Below are 20,036 nucleotides of genomic sequence, written 5' to 3'. Positions count from 1 at the left end.
AGGATACCAACATGGCGGAGATCTGATGTCATCAGAAAGCGGCGGAGGAGAGAACTTCATCAATACCAGCGGCGACAGAAACAGTTGGTCTCCTGGTAGGGGGGGTGAGGCACAGACACCCGAGTCTCCTCAATTTGTCGTCGAGCCAGAGGGGAGGAGCCGGGCCGCCGCCAGCGCCCGGAGCAGGCCCAGCGGCTCGCCAGCGTGGTGACCGCGTGACCCCAATTGGAGAGGGGGTGGAGCGGAGCTGCCACCCGCACCCGCAAGGTGGGCAGACCCGTGACCCAGTGGTACATGGGCGTGGTAGGAGGGGCAGGGCAGAGCCGCCGCCCGCGCTTGCAAGGTAAACAGACCTGTCACAGACTGGCGGGTCAGGCCCAGTGGCCTGCCAGTGTGGTACACACGTCACCCCAACTGGAGTAGGGGCAGAGCAGATCCTTCTCCCACGCCCAGATCAGGCCCTGCCGGTGTGGTGGCCACGTGACCCCAATTGGAGTGGGGGCGGAGCGGAACTGCCACCCGTGCCCGCAGGGTGAGCAGACCTGTGACCAACCTGCAGATCAGGCCCAGGGGTCTGCAGGCGTGGTAGGAGGGGCAGGGCAGATCCGCCGCCCGCGCCTCCAAGGTAAGCAGACCTGCGACACACCGGCGGATCAGGCCCAGGAGCCTGCCGGCGTGGTACACACACCACCCTAATTGGAGTAGGGGCAGAGCAGATTCACCGCCCGTGCCAGGAACAGGCCCAGCGGCCTGCAGGCGGGGTAGTCACGACACCCCAATTGGAGTAGAGGCAGAGCAGAGCCGCCACCCGTGCCCGAAAGGTGGGCAGATCTGCGACCGACCAGCGGGACAGGCCCAGTGGCCTGCCGGTACGACAGACACGTCACCCCATTTGGAGTAGGGGCAGAGTAGAGCCGCCGCCCGCGCCTGCAGGGTAGGCAAACCTGCAACCGACCGGCGGATCAGGCCCGGTGGCCTGCCGGTACGACAGACTCGTCACCCCAATTGGAGTAGGGGCAGAACAGAGCCGCCGCCAGCGCCCAGAACAGGCCCAGTGACCTGCCGGCGTGGTAGCCACGACACCCCAATTGGAATAAGGAGAGAGCAGAGCCGCCGCCCGCGCCTGCAGGAAAGATACACAAGCAGTATGAAAAGACAAAGAAAGAAAGGACCACAAGCAATGCAGGTCAACGCAACTTTAGAAGAGGTAACAGCTGCAGCAGATGGAATGTCAGATAAAGAATTCAGGATATACATGCTTCAGATGATCTGGAGTATCAAGGAAGACATTAGACAGCAAAATCAGACAATGAAAGATCACTTCGACAATGAATTACGCAAACAAATCCAGGAAGCAGAGGATCAACTATACAGGGAGATAGAGGTTATAAAAAACAAACAAACAGAAATCCTAGAAATGCAGGAAGCAATAAACCAACTTAAAAACTCAATGGAGAATACTACCAGCAGAGTAGAACACTTAGAAGATAGAACATCAGACAATGAAGACAAAGTATTTTTCAACTGGAAAAGAACATAGACAGCTCAGCAAGACTGTTAAGAAACCATGAGCAGAACATCCAAGAAATATGGGATAACATTAAGAGACCAAACTCATTGGGATACAGGAAGGTACAGAGCTCCAAACCAAAGGAATGAGCAGTCTATTCAATGAAATAATATGAGAAAACTTCCCAGACTTGAAGAATGAGACAGAATCCTAAATCCTAGAAGCCTACAGGACGCCGAATGTGCAAAATCATAAGAGATCCACACCTAGACACATTATAATGAAGATGCCCAACATACAGAATAAGGAGAGAATTTTAAAAGCTACAAGAGAAAGGAAGCAGATTACATTTAGGGGTAAGCCAATCAGGATAACAGCTGATCTTTCAACACAGACTCTGAAAGCTAGAAGATCCTGGAATAACATATTTCAAACACTGAAAGAAAATGGGTTCCAACCAAGAATTGTGTATCCAGTGAAATTAAGCTTCAGGATGGAAGATGAAATTAAAACCTTCCACGATAAACAAAAATTTAAAGAATTCGCAGCTAGAAAACCATCTCTTCAAAACATCCTCGCCAAAGCATTACAGGAAGAGGAAATGGAAAATAACAATGAAAACCAACAGTGGGAGGTAGGACAGTAAAGGGGGGGAAATAAAGAGGAAAACAAACCATGTTTAGTAACAGAAATAAACAAATATGGCTGGAAGAACAACCCATATCTCAATAATAACCCTAAATGTTAATGGCTTAAACTCACCAATTAAGAGACACAGGCTAGTAGAATGGATCACAAAACAAGACCCAACAATATGCTGCCTACAGGAGACGCATTTGATAGGAAAAGACATACATAGGCTGAAGGTGAAAGGTTGGGAAAAATCATATCACTCATATGGACTTCGGAAACAAGCAGGCGTGTCCATACTCATATCAAATAAAATAGATTTCAAGCCAAAGTTAATCAAAAGAGATAAAGAGGGACACTACATACTGCTTAAGGGAACCATACACCAACAAGACATAACAATCATAAATATTTATGCCCCAAACAATGGTGCAGCTATGTTCGTCAAACAAACTCTTCTCAAGTTCAAGAGTCTAATAGACCACCACACCATAATCATGGGAGACTTCAACACACCTCTCTCGCCACTGGACAGATCTTCCAAACAAAAGTTGAATAAGGAAACTATAGAACTCAATAACACTATTAATAACCTAGACCTAATTGACATATATAGAGTATACCACCCAACATCAAGCAGTTACACTTTTTTCTCAGCAGCACATGGATCCTTCTCAAAAATAGATCATATATTATGTCACAGGGCAACTCTTAGACAATATAAAGGAGTAGAGATATTACCATGCATCTTATCTGATCATAATGGAATGAAACTGAAAATCAACGATAAAAGAAGGAAGGAAAAAGCATACATCAATTGGAGAATGAACAATAGGTTACTGAATGATCAATGGGTTATAGAAGACATCAAGGAGGAAATTAAAAAATTCTTAGAGATAAATGAAAACACAGACACAACATATCGGAATCTATGGGACACATTGAAAGCAGTTCTAAGAGGAAAATTCATTGCTTGGAGTTCATTCCTTAAAAAAAGAAAAAACCAACAAATAAATGATCTCATACTTCATCTCAAAATCCTTGAAAAAGAAGAGCAAAACAACAGCAAAAGAAGTAGAAGGCAAGAAATAATTAAAATCAGAGCTGAAATTAATGAAATCGAAACAAAAGAAACAATTGAAAAAATTGACAAAACTAAAAGTTGGTTCTTTGAAAAAATAAACAAAATCGACAGACCCTTAGCGATGCTAGCGAAGAGAAGAAGAGAGAGAACTCAAATTACTAGCATACGGGATGAAAAAGGCAATATCACAACAGACACTTCAGAAATACAGAAGATAATCAAAAACTATTTTGAATCCTTATACTCCAATAAATTAGAAGATAGTGAAGGCATAGATAAATTTCTTAAGTCATATGATCTGCCCAGATTGAGTCAGGAGGATATAGAAAACCTAAACAGACCAATATCAATTGAGGAAATAGAAGAAACCATAAAAAGACTACCAACTAAGAAAAACCCAGGACCGGATGGGTATACAGCAGAATTTTACAAAACCTTTAAAGAAGAACTAATACCAATACTTTTCAAGCTACTTCAGGAAATAGAAAAAGAGGGAGAACTTCCAAATTCATTCTATGAGGCCAACATCACCCTGATACCTAAACCAGACAAAGACACTTCAAAGAAAGAAAACTACAGACCAATATCTCTAATGAACCTAGATGCAAAAATCCTCAATAAAATTCTGGCGAATCGGATACAAAAACATATCAAAAAAATTGTGCACCATGATCAAGTAGGATTCATCCCTGGGATGCAAGGCTGGTTCAATATATGGAAATCAATAAATGTTATTCACCACATCAATAGACTTAAAAATAAGAACCATATGATCATCTCGATAGATGCGGAAAAAGCATTCGACAAAGTACAGCATCCCTTTATGTTCAAAACTCTAGAAAAACTAGGGATAACAGGAACATACCTCAATATTGTAAAAGCAATCTATGCTAAGCCTCAGGCTAGCATCATTCTGAATGGAGAAAAACTGAAGGCATTCCCTCTAAAATCTGGAACAAGACAGGGATGCCCCCTCTCTCCACTTCTGTTCAACATAGTTCTCGAAACACTGGCCAGAGCAATTAGACAGACGAAAGAAATTAAAGGCATAAAAATAGGAAAAGAAGAACTTAAATTATCACTATTTGCAGATGATATGATTCTATACCTAGCAGACCCAAAAGGCTCTACAAAGAAACTATTAGAGCTAATAAATGAATTCAGCAAAGTGGCAGGATATAAAATCAACACGCATAAATCAAAGGCATTCCTGTATATCAGCGACAAATCCTCTGAAATGGAAATGAGGACAACCACTCCATTCACAATATCTTCAAAAAAAATAAAATACTTGGGAATCAACCTAACAAAAGAGGTAAAGACTTATACAATGAAAACTACAGAACCCTAAAGAGAGAAATAGAAGAAGATCTTAGAAGATGGAAAAATATACCCTGTTCATGGATAGGCAGAACTAACATCATCAAAATGGCGATATTACCAAAAGTTCTCTATAGGTTTAATGCAATGCCAATCAAAATCCCAACGGCATTTCTTGTAGAAATAGAGAAAGCAATCATGAAATTCATATGGAAAAATAAAAGACCCAGAATAGCAAAAACAATGCTAAGCAGGAAGTGTGAATCAGGCGGTATAGCGATACCAGACTTCAAACTATACTGCAGAGCAATAGTAACAAAAACAGCATGGTACTGGTACCAAAACAGGCAGGTGGACCAATGGCACAGAATAGAGGACACAGAAACCAATCCACAAAACTACAACTATCTTATATTTGATAAAGGGGCTAAAAGCATGCAATGGAGGAAGGATAGCATCTTCAACAAATGGTGCTGGGAAAACTGGAAATCCATATGCAACAAAATGAAACTGAATCCCTTTCTCTCGCCATGCACAAAAGTGAATTCAAAATGGATCAAGGAGCTTGATATCAAATCAGAGACACGCCGTCTGATAGAAGAAAAAGTTGGCTACGATCTACATTCGGTGGGGTCGGGCTCCAAATTCCTCAATAGGACACCCATAGCACAAAAGTTAATAACTAGAATCAACAAATGGGACTTACTCAAACTAAAAAGCTTTTTCTCAGCAAAAGAAACAATAAGAGAGGTAAATAGGGAGCCTACACCCTGGGAACAAATCTTTACTCCTCACACTTCCGATAGAGCCCTAATATCCAGAGTATACAAAGAACTCAAAAAATTAGACAATAAGAGAACAAACAACCCAATCAACAAATGGGCCAAGGACCTGAACAGACACTTCTCAGAGGAGGACATACAGTCAATCAACAAGTACATGAAAAAATGCTCAACATCTCTAGCTGTCAGAGAAATGCAAATCAAAACCACCCTAAGATACCATCTCACTCCAGTAAGATTGGCAGCCATTATGAAGTCAAACAACAACAAGTGCTGGCGAGGATGTGGGGAAAAGGGTACACTTGTACATTGCTGGTGGGACTGCAGATTGGTGCAGCCAATTTGGAAAGCAGTATGGAGATTTCTTGGAAAGCTGGGAATGGAGCCACCATTTGACCCAGCTATTCCCCTTCTTGGTCTATTCCCTAAAGACCTAAAAAGAGCATGCTACAGGGACACTGCTACATCGATGTTCATAGCAGCACAGTTCACAATAGCAAGACTGTGGAACCAACCTAGATGCCCTTCAATAGACGAATGGATAAAAAAAATGTGGCATTTATACACAATGGAGTATTACTCTGCATTAAAAAATGACAAAATCATAGAATTTGCAGGGAAATGGATGGCATTAGAGCAGATTATGCTAAGTGAAGCTAGCCAATCCCTAAAAATCAAATGCCAAATGTCTTCTTTGATATAAGTAGAGTAACTATGATCAGAGTAGGGACGAAGAGCAGGAGAAGAAGATTAACATTTAACAGGGATGAGAGGTGGGAGGGAAAGGGAGAGAGAAGGGAAATTGCATGGAAATGGAAGGAGACCCTCAGGGTTATACAGTGGAGGGGGTAGAGAGAGAGGAGGGGAGGGGAGGGGAGAGGTGGGGAGGGGGGAGGGGGGAGGATGGGAAAGGCAGCGGAGCACAACAGACACTAGTATGGCAATATGTAAATCAATGGATGTGTAACTGATGTGATTCTGCAATCTGTGTATGGGGTGATGGTGGGAGTTCATAACCCACTTGAATCAAAGTGTGGAATATGATATGCCAAGAAATTTGTAATGTTTTGGACAACCAACAATAAAAAATTAAAAAAAAACAAAAAACAATGGGATGAGAAATAAAGAGAGAGAGAGAGAGAGAGAGAGAGAGAGAGAGAGAGAGAGAGAGAGAGAATAAAGGCATCAGAAGAAGTGTGTTCAATCAAAGCCTGATATATGCAAGTATGCAAATAGAATAGTCAAACCCACTAATTATAGAATTGATGTCATTGAAGCATTAATGTAGAGATATAAATAAAATACAAATTCAGTAACTTTAAGAAAAAAAAAATGATGTGCAAGAAATGAAACTAAAACTGGTACAAAAAACCATACTTGAATATTTTAATAGCAATGATATTGACAATGATTTCTGGGAAATGACATACATTAGTTAGTTGCACATTGTACCACAAAATACCTGAATAAAACAATTTATAAAGAAAAAGGACTCATGTACCTCAGTTTTTAGTGTTGAACTGCACAGTGCCTTTCTTGCTCAGTTCTGGAGAGGGCTCTGAATTATGGCACACCCTGGCAGGACCATGTGTGCAAGAAAATGGTCACACCTTAAACCAGGAAGCAAATAGAGAGCACAGTTGGGTTACACAATCTAATGGGCATGCCCATTGACCTACAGACCTATACTTGAACTCTTCCAAGGGTCTCACCACCATCCAGTTGCATCACTGGGAGACCAGACATTTGATACATAGGCCTGTAGGGGACTTTTGATAAGTGGTCTTTAACATGATACCAAAAGCATGAGCCACAATACAGAAATAGACAAGCAGGACTAAGTCATAACTCAAAGGTCCTGCTTAGCAAAGAATATAAGAGTGAAAAGTCAGCAGAGTGGGAGAATAGATTCCCAAACCAGATATATGACAAGGAGTTAATATCCAAAGTACATGGTAGGCAGTGCCAACTCAAGAAAAAAAAAAATAAAAAGAAAATAAAAAAATAAAAAGCATAGAGTTGTAAAAAAATGCCTTTGAGAAATTTATGCCAACTCATACCCTAGGTGCTCAAGAGGAATACACCATCTCCTACTCTCACATGCTAGATATCATGATTTAAACAAAATTCTAGTCCATATGATAGCTGAAAAGCAAGACTTGCACTGATTTTTCTTTACTTTGAATATTTTCCTACATGTTTATTTCTTCTGTTGTAAGTTTCCTATTATTCTTGTCTCTAGCCAGTTTTCCTACTTGAAGTGCTTTTCTCTTTCTTCTTTAAAAGTACTTCTATTTATTTTTGTTGCACAAGTCATCCATGCCTTTTGCCAACGGTGAAGCTCAACTAGTTATCTACTGCTGCTTGATAAATGACTCTGAAACTTAGCAGCTTTGAACAGCAACATTTATATCTCTCATAGGAAATCTAGGAGCAGCTTAACTGGGTGGTTCTGGCTCAGGTATTTTGTAAAGTCACAGTAGAAATTTCTCTTGGGGCTACAGTCATTTTAAGGCTCCACTGGGGCTAAAGGGACTCCTTCCAAGATGGCTCACTCACATGGCTGTTGGCAGGAGGCCTCAGTTCATCTCAACGTGGACCCCCAGGGAGACATATGGACATGACAGTTAACTCCCACAGAGTACATGAGCCAAGAAAGAACAAGGAGTAAGCCATGATTTTTTTTTCATTTTTATTTTTAATTTTGGGGGATTAAACTCAGGCCCTTGAAAAAGCCAAACATTGCTCTACCACTGAGCTATACCCCAGTCCCTTGATTTTTTTTTTTATAACCTAATACCACATTGTCCTTTCTGCCACATTTTACTCTTTAGAAGCAACATTCAAGAGGAGGGCTCTTTTATTCCACCCGTTGGAGGGAGGACTGATGAAGAGTTTGAGGAAAATTCTAAAGCTATCACAATAACAATACTATAATTTATGATGTATAGAGAGATCCTCCTTTCCTACATTGTTGAGCAGTCCATTCATTGTCCCCTTCTTGCCCTTGGGTGTCGGGTTGGGGAGGGCTGGGTTTTTTTTTTTTTGGTCTTGTCTGTGTATAAGGCAGACATTTAGTAAAGTCTTGTTTACCCAACTGAATAGGAAGAAAGTTGCCATTGCTACAACCTTGCTGCCATATCTCTAGGTATTCTCTGTGTCCCTCCTGGACACAGATATTATTGACTTAATGAATTAAAAGCAAACTTAAACATTCAGTTCTTTTCTTCTCACTAGCCCATTACAAGTACTCAGTGACCATATGTGGCCAGTGGCTGCCATGTTGGATGGTTCAAGGACAGAACAGTCCATCATCACAGAAAGTCCTACCGGGCAGACCTGGGTCAGAGAGAAAGGGAAAACAACTTTTCAGTTATTCTTCTTTTCAGTGGCAGACCAACCATGATTACTTCATAGTGTCCTGTAAGTTGTCTCCTAACGGCAAATATGTGGCCTTAAGCTTGGATGTGGATCGTGGAATCTGCATAATGGATGCGGAAAACACCACCATTTTGGCAAACATTAAAGGTGAGGTTGCACAGCTCCCTGCTCATTCTGTCTGTTACAGGAACAATTGCTTGTCACTTGATGGGTAGTGACTTTCCAGTGGTTTATTTGGCAGAACTATTATGAAAAAAGCCATATAAGTAAAGTGGGATGCCCACTAAGAAAAGCAGTTAAAACCAAGTCTTTAATAAATGCTTTCCTTTCTGTCTCATGCTTGTAGCAAATGAAACATTTTGCTCAACCTCACGTGGATATTGAAAGTCTAACTTTTTATTGAGTGGAGGCTTGACTTTCTTAACATTTCCACCTGTATTTTTACAATTTAAAAATAATCATCAGGGCTGGGGTTGTAGCTCAGTGGTAGAGCTCTTGCCTCACATGCGTGAGGCCCTGGGTTTGGTCCCCAGCACCACATAAAAATAAACAAATAAAAATAAAGATAATGTGTCCATCTACAACTATAAAAAAAAAGTTTTAAAAAATCATCACTGTATGTCAATTTCCTGAATGTGACACTGTAATATGGTGATGTAAGGTATAAGTGTGGGGGTAAGTTGGGTGAAGGGCATACAAGGATTTCTCTATTATTCCTTGTGCCTAGAAGGAGATTTGCAGTTATTTCAAAATAAAAAGTTAAAAAATATATGATAATTGTAAAAACAAATTCAGCATGTAAAATAAAAGATGAAAGGTGGCTTCACCTGTCCTATCTCTTCCCCAGATTATGATAATTATCTATTATCTATTACTATATAATAATCCATTATTATGATTATATATTATACAACAATAATATAACCTATTATTATTATTACTATTTTCTGTGGTGCTGGGAATGGAACCCAGGGCCATACACATGCTAGACAAGCACTGTACCACTGAACCACACCCTAGCCCACAGTGATCTATTATTAGCAATACATTGCCAGGTAGTTTTCCTGAATATGTGTGTGTTGGGGGGGTGGTATGTGTATCTACTTCCCATAGATCCTTTATGTTTATTTTTATTTATTTTTATCATCATGTTACCATGATATGTGTGCCACCCCACAGATTGTATTTTTCCCTTCATGAATCACTTCACATTCTATCTTTCCTTGTGCTTCCTTTTTATTTAGGTATTGTGGTAGTGGGGATTGAACACAGCGTGTTTTACCACTGAGCTATATCCCAGTCATTTTTATTTTTTATTTTGAGGCAGGGTCTCACTAAGTTGTTGAGGTTAACCTTGAACTTGTGGTTCTCCTGCCTCAGCCTCCACAGCTGCTGGATTCACAGGCATGCGCCATCCTGCCCAGCTTCCTCACACTCCAGGTTCTAACTGGGCACCTCACTTCCCCATGCACCCCACTCTTCAGGCCTTTGCATGTGCTGTTCCTTCTGTCTGGAGCACTTGTCCTTGCCTGCTTCCCTTGATGACTTTTAGGACTCTTTTTGATCCCCGGAGGGGATCAATCCCTTTTTGACCTCTTGAGGCCAGGAGCTGTGATGTACCGTGAAGTGCTCTCAAGATCCTCAGCATGTAGCAGGTAGTTCCTATCAGATTGAGAGCTCTGTGGGGGCAGCAAGAGTAGACCAACTAGTCTCACTGTTCAAAACCTTGCACATAGTAGGCATTCAGGAAAGGTCTGGTTAGCTGAATTGTCCCTTAAGAAAACTAGAAGTGTGTTTCCATAAAGTTGCTGGGGGGCGGGGGGGGGGAGTCTTGTGAGTCCTCTAGACCATATAAAGCATGTAACCCAGTATGTGGACCTCATGGTGACAAGTCACTCTTCCTGTGCCACAGATCATCACAGAAGATCAATCATGGCATGCTGCTTTGACCCTGATAGCCAGAAGTTGGCTTCTGTCTCGTTGGATAGGTCCATCAAGATCTGGGATGTCACATCCAAAGCCACACTGCTTACCATCACAAAGTGAGAAGGGTCAGTGGGAGGCAGGCAGCACCCTGCAGCTGGAAGGCGGGCAGGACATCTCCCTTCATGCCCTCCTGGATTCCACACACAATCCAGTGTCCCTATGGAGGCATCTCCATTGTGGTCATGGGTGCTCCAAGGAGGCTAGAGAGAGAGACAGGGCAGGCCACAGAGAAACCACCACCTGTGGCTTGTGCGCTGTGCTGGGCCTCAGCAGCATTTATTTCAACGCAAGCCCACACTGAAAAACCTTGTGCAGAGCCCCCATAAAAATGTGACTTTTTGCGGGGCATGGTGGTACATGCCTGTAATCCCAGAGTCTCTGGAGGCTGAGGCAGGAGGATCACCAAGTTCAAAACTAGCCTCAGCAGTTTAGTAAGGCCCTCAGCAACTTGGCAAGACCCTGTCTCAAAAAAGAAAAAGGGCTGGTATTATGGCTCAGTGGTTGAGCACCCCTAGGTTCAATCCCTGGTACCAAAACATATAAATAAATAAAAGGGGCTGGGAATGTGGCTCAGTTGTTGAGTGCCCCTGGGTTCAATCCCTAGTAACCAAAAAATTTAAAAAAAGAAAAAGTGACTTTCTTGCATCTCTTGTAAAATGGGAAGATCTGATAATTTAGGGCCTTAAGGGTCATGCAGGTTGTTACTGCTAGATGGGACAAGTCCATTTGCAGGAGGCCCTGTTACTTCTAGATGGGACAAGTCCTTTGCAGGATCCTGAAGTTAGGATCCCAGAAAATGTATGCACCCGTCACTCTGCCTGAGTCAGCTTCCCATGGAGATCTGGTGTAGGTTCCCATCCTGTGTAATCTTGAGCCTCGGTTTTCTCACCTGAAACAGCAGAGGTGAGGTCTGAATAAGATAGTGGAGGAAAAGATTTTGAGCACTCTGCGGGCCTCACCATGGGCCCTCAGCATGTGCTCTGTTACTTAGAGGTCCGCCCAGGGAAGGCTCTCCTCTGCACTGCTCCTTAGAACTGCTCTGTGGTGGCATTGAAGCGGCTGAGGCAGCAGAGGTGACCCAGTTCCAGCTGTGGTCAAGCATCCCAATCTGCTCCATTCTCTTGCCCCAGTGGGCACAGTGGTGGGAAAGGGAAATAAATACAATATCTACTGGTAGTTTTGAAGTACCTTAAATTTATGATCTCTGGAAATGTAGTCTTTAGCAAAATAGAGAGGCAAGGGGCCTCAGAGCCACCCATCAGGGCCTTAGAAGGACCCCATGCATGATTTCCAGCTCTGCTATTGGCATCTTTAAATTCTTAATCATTTCTGAACACAGGACTTTGCATGTTTTTATTTCAAAAATATGTAACTTATTTTTATAAAAATGTGAAACATGAAACAGTATAAAATTAAAAAGGTACAAAAGGATATACAGTAGAGTGGAAAATCTCTTACGTCTTACAGCCATTCAGTTTCCCTCCCAGAAGTCAATGCTTTCCCCTCTTCTTTCTTTCCCAGGTCCCTTCCTCTCATACTATACAATTAGCCCATTTAAAACGAATTCAGTAGTTTTGGGAAATTTCAGTAGTTTTGATAATGACATTATCATTAATTATGGTAAAAGACATCCAACATGAAACTTGACATTTTAACCATTTTTAAGTGCACAGTTCATTGGATTAATTACATTCACAATATTGTGTAACTCTCACCACTGTCTGTTTCCAAAACCATTTCATCACCCCAAACAGAAACTCTGCATCCATTAAGCAATAACTTCCCACTCCCACTCCCCCACCAGCCCATGGTAAACTTTATTCTACTTCCTGCCTTTGTGAATTTGCCTATTCTAGATATTTCTCCTAAGGGGAATCATCGGATGTTTGTCCTGGCTTATTTCACTTAAAATAATGTCTTCAAGATTCATATGTGTTGTAGCATGTAACAGATCTTCATTCCTTTTTATAACTGAATAGTATTTCATCATATGTGTGTGTACCATGTTTTGTTTATTCACCTGTCGATGGATACCTGGGTTATTTCTACTTTATAGCTACTGTGAATAAAGTGGCAGTGCATGCTGAAATATAAGTACCTATTTGAGTCCCCACTTTCAATTCTTCTGGTTATATATTTGGGAGTGGAAATGCTAGGTCATATAGTAATACTATGTTTAGCTTTTTGAGGAAATGGGACTTTACCTTTTAATTTTGTTCTGGGCACTGAAGATTATATAGCTGGTCTTGCTGAGGATTTTGAAAACTTATAATCTCAAATGATTTTGAGCTTGCAAGGAGTAAACATAAGTACTTTATACCTTTTTTTTTGCTTAAACTGTCAAACATAATTTGGAAAACTCAAGAGGAGAAGAAAGGTCTACTGCGTTTACCCATATCTTCTTACTGTGTTCTGTCTTCCTTCCTGAAGTTCAAGCTTCCTTTTTTAAATCTCCTTTCTCTGTAGAAAAAGTTTCTTGAGAAATTCTTATAGTGAGTCTGTGAGCAAACTGTTCTCTTTTTTCTTCTTCATCTGAAGATGTCTTGATGTATCTTTCATTCCTGTAGAATATTTTCTTTGGATTAGAAATCTCAGATAATAGTTCTTTCTAAACTTAAAAAACTGTCATGTCACTTTCTTCTGGCCTCTGTGACTTCTGATGAGAGATCCACTACCAGTCATGTTGTTTAAGATGTCATTTCTCTCTTGTTACTTTCAAGATCATTCTCTTTTCTTCATTTTATCTTTCTACTTTTTGTGTAGTGGGGGTTGAACCCACGGGAGCTCTTACCACTGAGCCCCAGCCATTTTTATTTTTTATTTATTTATTTTTAAAATATTTATTTATTTTTTTAGTTGTAGTTGGACACATATCTTTATTTTATTTATTTATTTATTTTTAAAGAGAGAGAGAATTTTTAAAAAATATTTATTTATTTTAGTTTTCGGTGGACACAACCTCTTTTTTTCATTTTTTTTTATTAGTTACACATGACAATACAAGATCTAGACATATCATACATTCGAATCAAATGGGTATAATTTCTCATTTTTCTGAGTGTACAGGTTGCAGAATCCCATTGGTTATACAGACATGTATATACATACAGCAATACTAGTGTCTATTTTATTCTGCTGCCCTTCCTATCCCCCCTCCCCCTCCCCTCCCATCACTTCTCTCTACCCAATCTAATGTGACACATTTCTTTTTTTTTTAACCCTCACATCATCATACATGTATTTTATATAATGATGAAGGTGTCCTTCCATCTTCTGTGCAATTCCCCTTCTCCCTCCCTTTCCCTCCTACCTCTCTTCCCTATCTAGAGGTAATTTTCTTCTCATGCTTTTCCTCCCTACCCCATTTTGAGTCACCCCCCTTATATCAAAGAAGACATTCGGCACTTGTTTTTTAGGGATTGGCTAACTTCACTTAGCATAATCTGCTCTAATGTCATCCATTTCCCTGCAAATGCCATGATTTTGTTATTTTTTAGTGCCGAGTAATATTCCATTGTGTATAAATGCCACATTTTTTTTTTATCCATTCATCTATTGAAGGGCATCTAGGTTGGTTCCACAGTCTAGCTATTGTGAATTGTGCTGCTGAGAACATTGATGTAGCTGTGTCCCTGTAGTATGCTCTTTTAGGTCTTTTGGGTATAGTCCGAGAAAGGGAATAGCTGGGTCAAATGGTGGTTCCATTCCCAGCTTTCCAAGGAATCTCCATACTGCTTTCCAAATTGGCTGCACCAATTTGCAGTCCCACCAGCAATGTACCTTTTCCCCCACATCCTCACCAACACTTGTTATTGTTTGACTTCATAATGGCTGCCATTCTAACTGGAGTGAGATGGTATCTTAGAGTGGTTTTAATTTGCATTTCTCTGATTGCTAGAGATGGTGAGCATTTTTTCGTGTAATTGTTGATTGATTGTATATCCTCCTCTGAGGAGTGTCTGTACAGATCCTTGGCCCATTTGTTGATTGGGTTATTTGTTTTTTATTTTATTTTTATGTGGTGCTGAGGATCGAACCCAGCGCCCCGCGCATGCCAGGCGAGCACGTTACCGCTTGAGCCACAACCCCAGCCCTTATTTATTTATTTTTATGTGGTGCTAAGGATTGAACCCAGGGCCTCACATATGCTAGGCAAGTGCTCTACCACTGAGACACAACCCCAGCCCTATTTTTATTTTTAAATTTTTAAAAAGACTTTTTTTTTTTAGTCGTAGATGGACACAATTCCATTATTTTATTTATTTATTTTTATGTGGTGCTGAGGATCGAACCCAGTGCCTCACACATGCCAGGCTAGCACTGTACCACTGAGCTATAGTCCCAGTCTCCATTTTTATTTTTTATTTTGAGACAGGGTCTCACTGAGTTGCTGAGGCTGGCTTTGAACTTGGGATCCTCCTGCTTCAGCTCTGTAGTTGCTGAGATTATAGGTGAGTGTCACCACACCCTATGCCAGATAATTTATCTTTAGTTTTCAGATATATCTGAGTATGAATCTCTTTGGATTTCTCCTATTTGGGGTTTATTCAGAATCTTGAATATGTAGATTTATATCTTTTGCCCAATTTGGTAATATTTCAGCCATTATTTTTTTTCTTTTTCAGCCCTGCTTCCCCCAGCCTCCTCCTTCAGTTCTTTAATGACACAAAGGTTAGATCTTTTGTTATAGTCCTCTAGGTGTCTGAGGCTCTGTTCTTTATTTTCCAGTCTATTTTTTCTGTTTTTTTTGGATTGGATAATTTATGTTGTTTTGGTTTCATTTCATTAATTCTTTTCTCAATTATACTGTTAGGCAATCCAGTTAATTTTTTATTTCAGTTACTGTATTTTTCATTTCTAAAATTTTATATTTTTCATATATATATATATATATTGTGTGTGTGTGTGTACGCTGCTGGGGAATCAAACCCAGGGCTTTGCATAAACCAGGCAAGCACTGTACCACTGAGCTACATCCCCAATCCTATACCACTGAAGTTTTTCTCTTTGTGTTTTTTTCAAGCCCATGATTATAATAATTGTCCCTCTGAGCACTTTTATGATGGCTGCTTAAAAATCCTGGTCAGATGATTCTACTATCTCTGTCATCTCAGAGAATGGCATTTGTTGATTATATTTCTCACTCCCATAAGATGAAGGATTTTCATTTGAATCTTGATGTTTGGGGTATTATGAGACTTGGAGTCTGATTGAAACCTTGTGTTTGAGCATGTCACCTTGTTACAGCCTGACAGGATGGCAATCTTGGCTCCCTATTTAGCTTTTGCTGACATGAGTCAGGTGGGGCTGCAGATTTTCCTGAGGTGTTTAGCTGAAGTGGGGCAGTCACTATCATAAGTTTTCTGTCTTGCTAGTCTGTCCCTTCTTGGCCCTTTGGCCAGGGAAAATAGGCTTTTCTTGGGGGCTTTTTAAAAATTTTTAAATTTGGGGCTGGGGATGTGGCTCAAGCGGTAGCAAGCTCGCCTGGCATGAGTGCGGCCCGTGTTCGATCCTCAGCACCACATACAAACAAAGATGTTGTGTCCGCTGAAAACTTAAAAAAAAATTTTAAATTTGCTTGCATACATTGTTATTGTTGTTTTCCAGCACCTAGTCCAAGATATGTTGTTAGAGTCTGTAAACAAGTCTGGATGGTGCCTGGCAAAATGCCAGAGGGAGTGGTTTGTGAAGTAACACCAGCGAGCCATTAAGTGTGGAGATTCCTTATTGGTTGACTGATGTATCTAGTTTATGCTAATTAGATAAGCTGTGTGGAATGTATAAATACTGCTCCTGTCCTGCAATAAACGGCTCCCTCTCCTTGCTGTATCAACGTACACAAGTTGTTCGTCACCCCCAGGTTATTTTGCTGCAGCCGTACTGCGGCAATATGTGACACAAAAAGAAATCCCAAATTACTCATAGCATCCTGTCCTTAGGGCCCAAGATACTTAGCTGGTCTGTCTCTTTTGTCTGTCTTCTATACTCTTCTTCTTCTCTCTGCCCCAACAGCTGTCCCCCATTCTTGCTAGGGATTGAACCCAGGGGCATTAGAACACTGAGCTATAGAACTATAGTCCCAGCCCTTTTTATTTTTAATTTTTATTTACTTATTATTTGTATGTGGTACTGGGGATGGAGCCCAGGGCTGCTCTACCACTAAGCTACATCCCCAGCCCTTTTTATTTTTTTATTTTGAGACAGGTAGAACTAAATTGCCCAGATTGGCCTCAAATTTGCAATCCTCCTGCTTCAGCCTCCCAAGTAGCTGGGGTTGCAGTTATGCACCACTGCACTCAGCTTCCGTAGTTTTAGCATCTATTTTATAAGTACTATCCAGGGTTATTAGATGTACTTAGCAGGATGAGTAGGGAGAAGCGGAGAACAGGCTTTAGGGAGAACAAGACTCCTATCTTGTCTGGAACTATAAGTGCAACATTAGTACATAAGTGCACTATAAGTGCAAACTTTCGTACAAGTAGAACAGTCTTTAGTGAGTATTGAAATTTATTTGAAATTAGAATCCATCCTGGAAAATAGGAAGAGATAGTCCTGGTTTACACCCCAGTGAGTGTCAGCATTCTGGAAAGTGCCTGTTGTCTACCTTGGTATATGCTAGGATGGTTCTTAGCCCACCAGGCCATGGGTTTTGGAGAGGTTTACCCTGGACACCCCTGGGGAGTTGACATTTCTTCTCCTGTGAACTTGCTCAGTGTGCATTGCAATGAGCTGAAACAGGGCATGAAACTTGGCCTGAGCTGTAGAAAACAGTTAGTTCAACTCTTTCGTCAGGTGAAATGATTGATTTTTATAATCATGGCTGCTCAGAGATACACACTTAAAAAAAAAAAAAAAAAATATATATATATATATATATATATATATATATATATATATATATATATTTTAGTTGTAGATGAACACACAGTATCTTTATTTTTATGTGGTATTGAGGATTGAACCCAGTGCCTCACACATGTAAGGCAAGCACTTTATCACTGAGCACAGCCTCAGCCCCAGAGATACACACTTTTAAGGTCCAATTGAAAACTGTTTCTAAGAGAAAATGAGAGTCATAGGGAAAATACTTTGAGGACCACAAACTAAACAAAAGGTGATCAAATTCTGACAGATATTTTTTCTTTCAAGAAAAGAAGAGATTTAAAGTTGACAACAATCCAGGAGTGGTGGTGCACGCCTCTAATCCTAGGAATTTGGGAAGCTGAGGCAGGAGGATTGCAAGTTCAAAGCCAGCCCCAGCAACTTAGGAAGTCCTGTCTCAAAATAAAAATAAAAAATTTAAAAAGGGCTGGGGATGTGGCTCAGAGGTTAAGTGCTCTTGGGTTCAATAAGCCCTGTTACCTTAAAAGAGAGAGAGAGAGAGAGAGAGAGAGAATGAATGACTCAAAACTTTATTAAATATACAAAATTAAAATATGATTTAATGGCACTGAAGACTGATAAGAGAAAGAAAAAAAGGGGAGAGTAAATAGGAGAGGAGTGGGACAGGGGAGATGAGGTGGGATGGAGGAGAAGGAGCCAAGGCTGGATACCAGGGAGAGGAAGGAGTGGGAGAAGACCTCTTTGTGAATTCAATCCAAATTTGAAAGACAACTAGCTACTACTGATGACTTTCCAGCTTCTTTTTTCTCAAACCATATGAAGCTCTTGAATATTCCATTGCTTCTCAACTGGGGGCAGTTTTGTTCCTCAGTGGACATTGGCAATGTTTGGACACGTTTTTGGCTGTTATAAAGGGGTTCAACTCCAGGGCTGCAAAGGCCCTGGTATTCTGTTCTCCAGTCCCAAAGAAAGAACTTGGAAGACTCAGGGAGAGGGTTTTGACATTTTATTAGTCACTCACTCCTGGCAGTGAAAGGCTGGGTTACAAAGGAGGGCCACACCCTGCCTCCACCAGAGGGAATTTATGGGATAGGATGCTGCCCACTGCACAGGGGGAGTTCTTCAGATGTTTTACAAGCACATTCTTTCACTTTACACCAAGGTCACTCTACTTTGATCCACACCTGAAGATAAGAGACAGCTTCCCGGCTCCATCTTCTTCATTGTCACATTCTTTAGAGTCCTTATTTCACTGCTGAACAACAAACTATTTTTGTTGTTTTATTTAGAAAAAGGAAAAAGAAGGTTTATTGCTGTGCTAGCAAAGGAGAAACACTGGGGTCTCCTGTCCCAAAGGGGGCGTTTAAAGAGGTGATTCAAAGGGTTCATTTCCTTGTGTTCTCTGTTGGAATTGTAATTTACTTGTTAATTTGGGAAAAGTCATTTCTGAGACCTTCAGGTACCATCCCCAAAGTCTGCATTACTTCATTCCTGTGGTGGGTGTGTACTCAGGGACAGATAACTCTGCCTAGGATGGGGAACAGAGGTAATCCAGTTTCCCCTGATTTTAGGGAGGGGTAGAGATTAGGGAAGAGCAGGGAGAGAGGAAGAGCAAGAAACATGTCCATTTTAAAAATAAGCTGAGCAACAAACTTTCTCAGACACTGACTAGTGTTTACCCCAACAGGGAGCAACTGGCATCTAGTTGGTAGAGAGGCCAGAGATGTTGCTAAACACCCTATAATACATAGGATAGGCCTCTACAACAAAGAATTATCCAGCACAAAGTGTTCATATTAGCATGGTTAAATAGCCTTAGAGTAGGGTGACACAGTCTGACAAATTCCTATCTGGATCATGGTAGACGGTGATTAAAGGAATGACATCCATTTGCTCAGGAGATGAATGATGGTGTCCCCTCCAATGTCCCCTCCCCCTTTATGTATGTTTTCAGGTCCTCCCAGAGCAAACATTTGCCTCATCTGTTTCAGGGCACATGAAAATGCAATCTCCAACTGCTGTTTTACCTTCAGTGGCCATTTCCTGTGTTCCAGCTCCTGGGATAAAAAATTAAAAATATGGAATGTCCATACAGGGGAGTTTCGAAACCGTGGAGCCTGTGTGACTCTAATGCAGGGCCACGAAGGTTGTGTGAGCTCCTGCTGCTTTGCCAGAGACAGTGAGTAATTAATACACAGAGGACTCTGTTCTGTGTGCTGGGCAAAATTCTTCATGTTCCACTCATGTGGACTTTCCTGAATACAGAAGGAGAACTGATTTCCTTTTTTTTTTTTTTTGGTTGAGCTCAGGGTCACTTAACCACTGAGCCATATCCCCAGCCACTCCCCCCCCACCCCTTTTTGAGATAAGGGTTTTGCTGAGTTGCTTAGGGTCTCACTGTGTTGCTGAGGCTGGTCTTGAACTTGAGATCCTGCTGCCTCAGGCTCCTGAGCGGCTGGGATTACAGCCATGCTTCATTGTACCCAGCCAGAGAAGTGAT

At 41.2% G+C, this 20,036-nt stretch overlaps 1 protein-coding gene across 1 annotated transcript in view; it reads left to right on the top strand.

The window, feature by feature from the left end:
- Positions 1-20,036, top strand: part of Wdr88 (WD repeat domain 88) — a 47,535-nt gene that overhangs the window by 13,708 nt on the left and 13,791 nt on the right. Inside the window, exons 5-7 of the mRNA XM_046447945.2 lie at positions 8,716-8,854; positions 10,620-10,749; positions 19,528-19,715. Coding sequence (XP_046303901.1) covers positions 8,716-8,854; positions 10,620-10,749; positions 19,528-19,715 — 457 coding nt within the window. The remainder of the gene's footprint in view (positions 1-8,715; positions 8,855-10,619; positions 10,750-19,527; positions 19,716-20,036) is intronic.

Source organism: Marmota monax, unplaced genomic scaffold, assembly GCF_021218885.2.
Source record: "Marmota monax isolate L192 unplaced genomic scaffold, Marmota_monax_Labrador192_F-V1.1 WCK01_AAM20220418_F8-fsc00101, whole genome shotgun sequence".
NCBI classification, from domain to species: domain Eukaryota; kingdom Metazoa; phylum Chordata; class Mammalia; order Rodentia; family Sciuridae; genus Marmota; species Marmota monax.
Note: the sequence above shows the minus strand (reverse complement) of the source record. Positions and strands in the feature narration are given on the sequence as shown.